Source organism: Manis pentadactyla, chromosome 9, assembly GCF_030020395.1.
Source record: "Manis pentadactyla isolate mManPen7 chromosome 9, mManPen7.hap1, whole genome shotgun sequence".
Taxonomy (NCBI): Eukaryota; Metazoa; Chordata; class Mammalia; order Pholidota; family Manidae; genus Manis; species Manis pentadactyla.
The window spans coordinates 46239907-46251084 of NC_080027.1; the positions used below are offsets into that span (position 1 = coordinate 46239907).

Here is an 11178-nt window from a genome sequence, read left to right on the forward strand (position 1 = left end):
CGCTGGGCAGTAGCGTGCCAGCTCATTGGCTGAGCCAGGCCAAAGCCGGAGCGTCGTGCTTGTTTCCTGGCAACGGCCGAACGCAGGGGCGGGGTCGCCCACAGACTTCAGCGGGAGGAGTACCGCCTCTTTCCCCCCAGGTTCCGCCCCCTCGGTCTGTAAACCCCGCCCTTCTGGAGGACTCCGGCGCGTCATAGGGAAAGACCTCCAGGGAGGCGGAGGGGGAAGAAGGCGGAGCCTGAAGTGGAAAGGTCGAACTCGAACCAGGGGGCAGAAGGCGGGACCTACTGAGAAACTTTAAGAGGCAGAGAACGCTCAGAGGAAGGGGTTTAGGGGAGAGATGGGGTTGAGGAAATAGCCGTAGTGGGGCGGGGCCACGGGTCCTGGGCGGTGCTTAGAGTGGACGGGTGAGCGAGAAAACAGGCGGGGATAGCACGAAAGGATAGATCTGAAGGGAGGAGTGAGTAGGTGGGAGCCGCCTGCGGAAAAGCTGAGCGGGAGACGGCTGACTGAGAACCAGTTAGCTCAGTTTTGATCCACCTGCGCACTTGACTTGTATAGTACCGGCAATGACGGCTCCTCCTTTGCTCCCCCAACACTACTTCCCAGTAATCCCCCGGACACTTGCTTGTTCAGTCATTTAACGAACACGGAATAAGCACCTCCATGTCAGGCAGGATTCCAGATCTATTAGAACCGGTCTCTGCCCTCCAGAACCTCAGCCCTTTAGCCAGACAGTTCCAACATACCGTGATAAGTGCCATCAAGGAGGGGCAGTTAGCATGATTTGTGAGTACAGAAGATGAGGGGAAAGAAGGGCGAAGGAGCTTAGGGAAGTCTTCCATGTAGGAAATGTCTGAGCAGAGTCTTGAGAGACAAGCAAGAGTCAGATAAACTAAGAGAAATGGAAGTTTCAAATAAGGTCTGTAGTTTAACTGAAAACATTGCACTAATGTTAATTCCCTGGTTTTGATCATTGTACTCTGGTTATATAAGATGATAACAGGGGAACATGGGTAAGGACTTTCTGTACTGCTTTTGCAACTTTTCTGTAAGCCTAAAATTAGTTCAAAATAAAAAGTATTTAAAAAGAAAAAGAAATGGAAGTTTCAACCCAAAGGATCAGCACATACCAAGTCAAGGAAGAATGAACGTGCACAGGTGCTCTCGGAAACACAATCAACACAGCTTATCTGGAACCTAGAGGACATGCAAGGGAAACATTGTGAGATGAGGCTGAAGGCACAGACAGGTCAAGCACTAGTGAGCTGTGTAGGCAATGTTAAGGAGTTTAGATTTTATCCTTGGAATAATAGAGAACTATTAAGAATTTTATACATGGTCGGATTGATAAGGCCCAAGTAAGGATGCAGAGAGATAGGCATATGGGCATTAAAAGGCAGAGGACCAGGGCTTGATGATTAGATGAGTATAAATGGAAAATAAGGGAAAGGATGGAAAACTGGTGCTTAGTTTATATAAGTCTAAACCCAGGCAAAACTAAACTATGGTATTAGAAGTCAGGTTAGTGATTTCCTTTGGAAAAACATTGACTGGCAGGAGGCAGAAGGGACTTCTGAGGTGAATGCTGGTACATGGGTGTGTTCACTTCCTGAAAGGCATCAAGCTGTATGTGCACTTTTCTATATGTATGTTACTATGCTGTGCAACAAATCATGCCAAACTTAGTGGGATAAAACAACTGCCATTTTATTATGCTCACAGATTCTAGGATTTCAATCAAAACACAGTTGGAATGGCGTACCTCTGTTCTATGATGTCTAGGACCTCATCTAGGAAGCTTGCATGCCTTGGGGTGACTTGAAGCTGGTGGCTGGAATCATCTGGAGGCTTCTTCAGTCATATGTCTGATGACTGGACTGAGACAACTCAAAGGGTGAACTCAGCTTGGGCTGTCAAACAGAATACAGAGGCATGAATGCTACTTGTGGCTTGGGCGGGCTTCCCACAGGGCAGCTGCTAGGTTCCAAGAGGGAGTATCCTGAGAGGGACCTTCCAGACAGCAAGCATTTGAGAGAACCAGAAGGAAGCTGCGTGGCCTTACAATCTAGCCTCAGAAGTCACACAACTTCACTCTTGCTGTACTCTGTTGACTGAAATAGTCACAGAGGAAAGTGTCAAAGAATTTGTGACTTTTTTTAAACTGCAACAATGTCATACAGTGATAATGATGATAGTAATAATAGTAAAGACTAGTGCTAAATGTTCTGGCTGCTAGGCCAGGGATAGGGATTTTAAGAGAAAAAGCAAATGGGAGAAGATAATGAGCTCTGTTATAGAATCAATGGGATGAAGGTGACTGTGAGATATACAGATGCGGACATCACCCAGCGAGCAATTAGTGGTAGCTCAGAGAGAGTTCTTGGGAATTATTAAATGGGAAAGAAAATCCTGTGAGTGACCAAGACTGGTCAGAAAGAGTCAGGAGGATGGAAAGAGAAGACGGTCTATGAAAGAGTCCTAAAAACTCCAACACAGAAGGGAGGGATAGAGGGGCTTATGCAAGAATCTAAGAAGAAAGTTAAAAAAAGAGAGAGAAATGATGGTGTCACAGCAGCCATGGAAAAAGAGGACTCCAAAAAAATAAAATAAAATGTTGGGTACAATAGATGTTTTTTCCATGCAACTCTCCAAAACACATATCTGACCATATCACTTAATTGTGCAAAATGCTTCACAAGTTCTCCATTGCCTTAAGATAAAGCTGTCCTTTTTCTACCACTCAAGCCTCATCTTTACCACTAGCCCCTCAGATTCTCTACAAAAACCAATAAGTGTTCTCCTGGTCACCCATGCTATTTGAAGTCTCTTTGCCTTTGTTCACTCTATGCACTTTGCCTCTAGTGTTCTTCATCCACCCATCTCTGTATTTGACTAACTCCTATACATCCTACAGAACCCAGGATCAGTTGGGAGCCATCTTATGTTCTAGAATAGCCCTTTGTGTATCCACCTTATAGAGTACTCATCAGACTGATGTGTAATTTCCTATCTACTTATTTCCCCTACCAGACTGTGAGATTCTGGAAGTCGGGGAGTATATTTCATTCATCTTTTATCCCCAAAATTTAGCACAATATTGGCCTGGCACATAGCAGGTGTTCTGATTATGACTTGTTGACTGAGAAACATGACAGTAGTAAAAGGGACGTCAAGCCAAGGGAGAATTTTTCAGTCTTTTGTTTGTTTGGTATGGAAGAATTTAAGCATGTTCACAGAAATGGAAAATTGGAGGAAGTTGAGGATCTTCATGGACTAAGCTGGTGGGATCAGGTACTAGAGGGGACAGGAAGGGAATGGGGGCAAAACCCCCACAAGATGGCCCCCGTCGCACTCATCCAGCAGGAATGAGGTAAGAGGGTGCAATTTAGATAAAGGTGCAGATAGTGCAAACAGAGCTCACATCTGGTATGACAGGCATTCTTTGTCCCTGGAGATTAGTTCAGTAGCTGACACAAATGAGCCATTCAGTAAATAGTTGTTAAATGAATAAATAGTGAGGCTCAGGCCCAGAACTTGCACAAAGTAAAATATAATGAGCACCTGAGCCTACATTGGCACCCAGGTCTCCTGACTTAAAGGGTGCCTATGTAGTTCAGCTTAGGATGGGGGAGAGACAAGGCCCAGCCTCACCTCTGAGGTGTGCACCCCCATCTTCTCCAGGGACCTTATTAGAGATGTTTAGCCGGGTAGGTGTAAGCCCAGGCCCTGGGAGACAGGGCAGGGCACTGGAGCCACACTGCCTCCGCCCCTTCAGTAGCGGCTGGCCCTGGTTGTGTTGCTAAGAGCTTCAGGAACCAAAGACATAGGAGTTGCAGCCCGAGACCAAGGGCAGCTCTTCCAGCGGGCAGGTAGTAGCCCCCACCTCCTGAAGCCACCTACAGGCAGAGGCCCCAGATATCTCACACCCAGGCACCAGGCCACAGAACCATGAGCCAGGACAGCAAAGTAAAGACGACAGAGTCCAACCCCCCAGCCCCTGCCAAGGCCAGGTGAGAGAGCCGGTTTCCCTGCATCATCTGTCCACCTCACTGGATGGAGACTGATTTCTCTTGGTGCCCCCAATGATAAACTCAACATGGAATGTCTGGTGAATAAATGAAGCACGACTTCCCTCTTTCCCACAGGAAGTCGCTGCCCATACTGGACCCATCTGGGGATTACTACTACTGGTGGCTGAACACGATGGTCTTCCCAGTAATGTATAACCTCATCATCATTGTGTGCAGGTTTGTCAGGGCACTAAGGGAAGGGACTCAAGCAGAGAATAGGGCTAAAGAGTGAGGCCAGGGAGAGGGGCAGTTCCTATGTGAGGGACCAGGACAGAGTGCTGAGTGGCTTGGAGAGACCACCTCACACAGAGGGTGCCCCTAAGCCAATCCTTCTGTCCCCACCACGCAGAGCCTGCTTCCCTGACTTGCAGCACAGTTATCTGGTGGCCTGGTTAGTGCTGGACTACATGAGTGACCTACTGTACCTACTAGACATCGTGGTGCACTTTCACACAGGTCAGTGAGCCCAGGACTAACCCTTTGCTCCATGTGCCTTTCCTAAAGCCTCTTCTTAACAAGAAAGTGGTCCCCTCCCTGATAGCACCTTCACCTACCGTTTTGGTTTGACAACATCCCTATGCTCTCCCCAGAAACACTGAAGCAGGGTGATGCCCACCTCCACCCTGTCCCCATGACTGTCCCCCTGTCCTACCCTAGTTTGCCCACCACACCCTTATTACTGAAGCAGGAAGACGCCTTGCCAGTCCCAAACCTGTCATCCCACAGCTGACTCAGCCTGTCTGCCCCACCCTCTCCACAGGATTCTTGGAGCAGGGCATTCTGGTGGTGGACAAGGGTAGGATCTCAAGTCGTTATGTGAGCACCTGGAGCTTCTTCTTAGACTTGGCTTCCCTGATGCCCACCGACGTGGCCTACGTGCAGCTGGGCCTGCACACACCCACACTGAGGCTGAACCGCTTTCTGCGTGTGCCACGCCTCTTTGAGGCCTTTGACCGCACAGAGACCCGCACAGCTTATCCAAACGCCTTTCGCATTGCCAAGCTGATGCTTTACATTTTTGTCGTCATCCACTGGAACAGTTGCCTATACTTTGCCCTGTCCCAGTACCTGGGCTTCGGGCGTGACGCCTGGGTGTACCCGGACCCGGCGCAGCCTGGCTTTGAGCGCCTGCGGCGCCAGTACCTCTACAGCTTCTACTTCTCCACGCTGATCCTGACCACCGTGGGCGACACGCCACTGCCGGCGCAGGAGGAGGAGTACCTGTTCATGGTGGGCGACTTCCTGCTGGCCGTCATGGGCTTCGCCACCATCATGGGCAGCATGAGCTCCGTCATCTACAACATGAACACTGCAGACGCAGCCTTCTACCCGGACCACGCGCTGGTGAAGAGGTACATGAAGCTGCAGCACGTCAACCGTCGGCTGGAGCGGCGCGTTATTGACTGGTGAGGATGCTGGGGTCCCAGACCTGGGCAAGGAGAGCTATACTTGACACAGTCTGAGGAAGGTGGCTGGGTTCTTACTGCCCGGGAAGCCAGGCAGGGCAGTCAAGATGTGGCATTCGCTAGGGCGGGGCTGGAATTCACTGGGCGGGGCTTGGAAAAGGATGTCTTCCTCTAACTGGATCTGGACTTAGGCGAGGCGCTGGGTAGGAGACTGATAGGGAGGGGTGCTCCTGTATAAAGAAGGACAACCTGGAGGCCAAGAAATGGAAATTGTCATTGCCTGGTAGGGCTCAGAAGGCCCTGGAAGGGGTAAGTTGAAAAGATCAATTCCCTCAGGAAATGGCCAACAAGATGGTTGCCTATGTCATAGTCATCCATACTGTGGACTCCACCAAGCTGGGGAGCGAGAGGAGAGGGCCTTAGAGACAGGGCTTGGTGACTGAAGTAAACCTCAGTAGGATGGCACAAGACAGCACTGACTGGTGGCTAGGATAGAGTCTGACAGGAGGTAAGGAGTATCTTATTCATTGTCAACTGGTAGAGGCTTTTAGTCCTTAGCTAGGTAAGATAGAAGAGGTCGAAACATATCTGTCACCAGCAGATTATGGGCTGAGGATATTCATCAGCCAACTGTCAGGAATTCCCATGACTCCTGCTCTTGGCTGAAACCAAGCTGAGCCCTGATGGAAGGAATACATCTGCAGGCATGTAGGGGGGCTGATGAAGAACTGTGTCCCCTTTGCCCCCAGGTACCAGCACCTGCAGATCAACAAGAAGATGACCAATGAGGTAGCCATCCTACAGCACTTGCCTGAGCGGTTGCGGGCAGAAGTGGCTGTGTCTGTACACCTGTCTACTCTGAGCCAGGTGCAGATCTTCCAGAACTGTGAGGCCAGCCTGCTGGAGGAGCTGGTGCTGAAGCTGCAGCCCCAGACCTACTCACCAGGTGAATATGTCTGTCGCAAGGGCGACATTGGCCGAGAGATGTACATCATCCGTGAGGGTCAGCTGGCCGTGGTGGCCGATGATGGTGTCACACAGTATGCCGTGCTTGGGGCAGGGCTCTACTTTGGGGAGATCAGCATCATCAACATCAAAGGTGAGAACCCCAGCATTTGTTCCTGGGACAAATGGGTGGAGGGGATGGGGACAGCAGAACCCTGTACTGAGACCAGATGGTTCTTTGGGTCCTACAGACTCAGGCCTGAGTCCCTAGACAGCTCAGGAGAGAAGCAGGACCTGGAGGGTCTGTTCCCTGAGAAACTGAGCTAAGGTCAATGAGCAGGGCGGGCCCTTGGAAGAGAAAGTAGACCTCCTCTGTGGGTAGCAACCAGAGGCACCAGCAGACCAGTGGAAAGTGACAGAGACAACAATCATAATAGTTAATATTTATTGCATAGTTACAATTGTTTTAAGTGTTCTAAGTGTTTCACATGTACCAACTCATTAAAGTCTCACAGCAACTCTATGAAGTTAGTATTATTATCCACCTTTTAAACATAAGGAATTTGGAATACAGAGAAATTTGGGAAGCTGTCCAAGGTCACATGGGTAGTAAGTACACACACTTGGAGTCAGTACGAGAAATAATTTTCTCACAGCAAATGGAAAGGAAGAGAGAAGGAGGGAATTGCCATTGAGTCCATCAGCTCCAGGCCAGGCCAGGCACTGTACACTGCCTTTTTTCCTCTTACTGCCTGTGTAGTAGCAGTAATCTCAGGAAAAGATGCTGTGGCCACAAGAGATGAGAAAACCTGGAAGGGGGTGAGCAGTCACCACTGGCTGAGGCCAGATACACTCTCAGCCTGGGATCTCACTCTCTAGAGGCTCTAAAGGCCTCACATTTGACCTCCAAGGACCCCTCAGGCTTCACGTACTACATGCAGTGGACCACTGTCTACTTGCCTTCTTTAGGCCTCAGATTCCACACCTTCAATGAGGATGATATTAAAACTCAGTTATCTGTGAGGATTATATGAGCTACCTGGTAAGGCTTCCAGTGCAGGGCCTGGCACATAGCAAGTGTTCAACAAACGATAGCTCCCTTGCCTCTTCTAGCTCTGAGATTTTGTGGTATTTGGCCTAGTTTTTCCCCACCAATATCTTTCTAAAATGCAAATGATATCACATAGCTCCCTGCTGAAAATATTTCAGGAAATTCCCACTGCCCTCAGCATAAGGTCTGAACTCCCTGCCATGGCTTATGAGAGCCAGTGTGACCCAGCTCTCACCTCTTCCTAGTCTCCCCGCACCCCACTTTAGCCACTCTGGACTGCTTAGTGCTTTCTGCACCCACCTAACTCTCTCCTACATCCTTCTCTCTGCTCATGCTCCTTGCTCTTCTTAGATGCCCCTCGCCCTCACTTCCTTTCATTCAGGTGTCACTTCCCTAAACACTGCCTTACAGCTTGTTGCTGGCTCTTTGCCTGCCTTCCCACAGTACCGGATGCACACATCTACACTGCACCAGATACTCTGTTACATAACTATCTGATTAACTATCTCTCTCTACACTGACTGCTTGGAGGCACGCAACTGATCCCCACCAAGCACAAGGCCTATTCCCCAGTATATCAAGGAATGAAAGAATTAATGAGCCAGAAAGAAAGGTTCAGAAGCACAATTATGGAGGTGGGGTCCTGGTTCAATTGTGAAATGCCCCTCACACCCACCCTGACTGTCCTCCCATGTATCTGCTCACGGGCCACAGGAAACATGTCTGGGAACCGCCGCACAGCCAACATCAAGAGTCTAGGTTACTCAGACCTGTTTTGCCTGAGCAAGGAGGACCTGCGGGAAGTGCTGAGCGAGTACCCACAGGCCCAGACGGTCATGGAAGAAAAGGGCCGTGAGATCCTGCTCAAAATGAACAAGTTGGATGTAAATGCTGAGGCAGCTGAGATAGCCCTCCAGGAGGCCACTGAGTCCCGGCTGAAAGGTCTGGACAATCAACTCGATGATCTGCAGACCAAGTTCGCCCGCCTCTTGGCTGAGCTGGAGTCCAGCGCACTTAAGATCGCTTATCGCATCGAACGGCTAGAGTGGCAGACGCGAGAGTGGCCAATGCCTGAGGAAATGGCTGAGGCTGACGATGAGGACGAGCCTGGGGAGGGAACTTCCAAGGGTGGAGAAGGCAGGGCTGACCAGGAGGGACTGCCAGGCCCAGAGTGACCCCATTCCTATCTCTGGGACTCCCACCCCCAAGTGAATCCAGAGTTGTAGGAAATCCTGCCTGCAGAAACTCTGCCATCTTATCCACTAGATAGCAGAGATAGAGTGAATTGGGTCTATAGATGCCCACCTAGAAATGTAAAAGTACAGCACATATTCATCCCCATTCACCAGCACAGACACACACACAGTTGCATGTACACATACTGACCCCAAGACTGTGTGCTCTATATAAAATGCTCTGGAGTTCCCATTCTCAGATCACACATGCTTTCTCCCATAGGTATGTTCTATAGGCACATAATATACGCATTCAGTCATGTATCCGATAAACAAACACACACATACTGACAGTCACACACCAACAGACACACAGAGGTGAACACACGGAAACACACCCAGGGCCCTCTTGTTCTACGATGTCTTTTAAATGCCCCTTAAAAGGGAGGTTCGCAAGTGTACCCTGCAAGTTGCACTTCAATAAAGTATTTGCCTCCTCACTAAGCATTTATGGGGCTGATGGGAAAAGGCAAAGCCAATGGCAGGCCAGGGTGAATTCTGTCTAAATTCTGAGTCCACGGCAAGGGGCATGGGCTGCGTAGTAGCTGGTAGGTTGGACTCAAAGAGGCTGGGGTACTGACTGAGTTGAGAACCAATACTGAGCCAAGGTGAAGCAGGTTTATGCATTACACTGCTGTAAGTATGCACAATTCTTCACAGATTCATATACTCACATACACACACTGACCACTGCATCTCATACTAGCACATGTACCCTTGACTTTGTGATCTCTCAGGTGTCTGATCTTAATGGGCCAGGGAAGATACCTCTGCTCATTTTCCCTCCCTCTGGCCCAGCCCTGGAGCCTGGAGCAGGGCAATATTGTGTTCAGGACTGATTCCAAGGGGAGACTAGTTCCCAGGACCACTCACCTGGCTCTGTCCTACTATGCCAGTCATTGGTGCTGGCCTTGGTGCTGCCAGAAAGCCAGCCCCCCTTTCTCTGTACAGTATTCCAAAAGAAAGGGTAGAGAATAGAGACTAGGAGGTGTGCAATGTCATGGCTGAAGACAACTGGAGATGAGTGTTTGGAGAAACTTGGAGTAATTTAGCATACTTAGAAGGAAGTCTGCAGCTTTAGGACAGAGAAGGTGTTCTGGGGTCTATAGGGAGGAGTCTGATGTCATTTCTGAATCATACTCACCTTGGTCACAACTTTACCTCCTCCAGAGCCTGACCAGACTTTGGGCCTGAGCTGTGCCAGGTAGTGTTTTTAAATGTATCTCGGATTTAATTTGTCAGTATGACTGAGTGACAACACAGAGAGGTCAATGCCATTGAAAGAATTTATTACCTACAGTCCACAGAGGAGGGTGAACATTGCACCATGCAGGGCCACACAGGGAAGCACCAGGTTGGTCAGAAGACAGAAGGAACAAGGGGAAAACAGGGGCAACAAGCCTTTGTTACTATAGAGGTGGATAGTTTTTAGGTGGGGACATTCCCTACTGGGTACAAAGTGAAACAGAATTTGGAACTTGGTTAAAGGGTTTGTAATATGACTTTCAAGCACCTGTGAAAGCTGGACCACAGAAGAGATGTAAACAACTGTGGCTATTAGTTTGGTTCATGGTTTCAAGATGCCGAAGCATTAGTTAGAGAATATTAAGAATGATTATTACAAGTGCCACAAGACAGTATAGGGTAGGGTAGGGCCCTCAGTGCTGTGAGGGCAGGATATGTGAGAGGATCTGTGTAGTTATGGAGACATTCCCCCAGAACTGTTGGTGTCCTCAAAGCTGACCACCCTTTTAGATATGGTGGAGGCAGGTAACACAGATGCATTCAGACATGAAGGCCTTTCTTTTCATGAAAAGAAAGGCCTTTCTTTATTTCATGAAGAAATAAAACTTTCTTCAGTAGCCATAGGAACTGACACTGTGGCTGGAGTCAAGGTGTTAGTAGAGACTACAAGGATCATTGCATATTAAATCATTTTAAAATATGTGTTTATTTTGTGATCTCCTCCTCACAAAAATGAGAGATCTGTAGGGCTGGCACTGGGTCTGTCTTGTTCCTTCTGTATCCTTAAAGCCTAAATTTTAGTAGCCTGGCACATAGTAGGTACCCAAATATATATTTGGCAACCAAAGAAATGGAAGTTGAAGCAGACACAGGTCCAGTGCTGGAGGAAGATGTGTGTTAGTTTCTCATTCAGGAGGTTTTCCTACCATCTGTGCTCTCAAATCATATTGAGATCTAATGGGTAGGTATGTTATAAAGGCCATTTTGGTGGAACCTGATGGATTTAGGGAGCTGAAATAAGATTTACATTGACACACTACAATGTGTGCACCTGTCCCAAGAGAAGGCTCTCTTAGAACAGGTGGCCCCTGCCACCCCATAGAATCCTGGTCTTCAGCACAAGGTGGGTGGTAATTGGCCATCTTCCCTATCCTGGATGCAGAAACAAAATGCTTTTGGGGCCATATGAACAGCTTGCTCTGCTACTGCAGTTCCACAATAAG

The 11178-nt window shown here is 48.8% G+C and overlaps 1 protein-coding gene across 1 annotated transcript; it reads left to right on the forward strand.

Annotated features, from left to right (window-relative positions):
* Positions 1-3857: 3857 nt before the first annotated feature.
* On the forward strand, positions 3858-9143 carry CNGA4 (cyclic nucleotide gated channel subunit alpha 4). The gene is made up of 6 exons (XM_036927066.2): positions 3858-4013; positions 4149-4250; positions 4423-4529; positions 4834-5479; positions 6229-6578; positions 8190-9143. Exons 1-6 carry the CDS (start codon positions 3952-3954, stop codon positions 8648-8650), a joined length of 1728 nt encoding a protein of 575 aa, XP_036782961.2. The 5' UTR covers positions 3858-3951; the 3' UTR covers positions 8651-9143.
* Positions 9144-11178: the final 2035 nt, after the last annotated feature.

What these genes read in the sequence shown, in the direction of transcription:
- CNGA4 (XM_036927066.2), top strand. Translation starts at nt 3,952, where the DNA reads ATGAGCCAGGACAGCAAAGTAAAGACGACAGAGTCCAACCCCCCAGCC. An exon ending in CTCATCATCATTGTGTGCAG is followed by an intron (nt 4,251 to 4,422) that starts GTTTGTCAGGGC and finishes CCCACCACGCAG; the next exon opens with AGCCTGCTTCCCTGACTTGC. An exon ending in GAGCGGCGCGTTATTGACTG is followed by an intron (nt 5,480 to 6,228) that starts GTGAGGATGCTG and finishes CTTTGCCCCCAG; the next exon opens with GTACCAGCACCTGCAGATCA.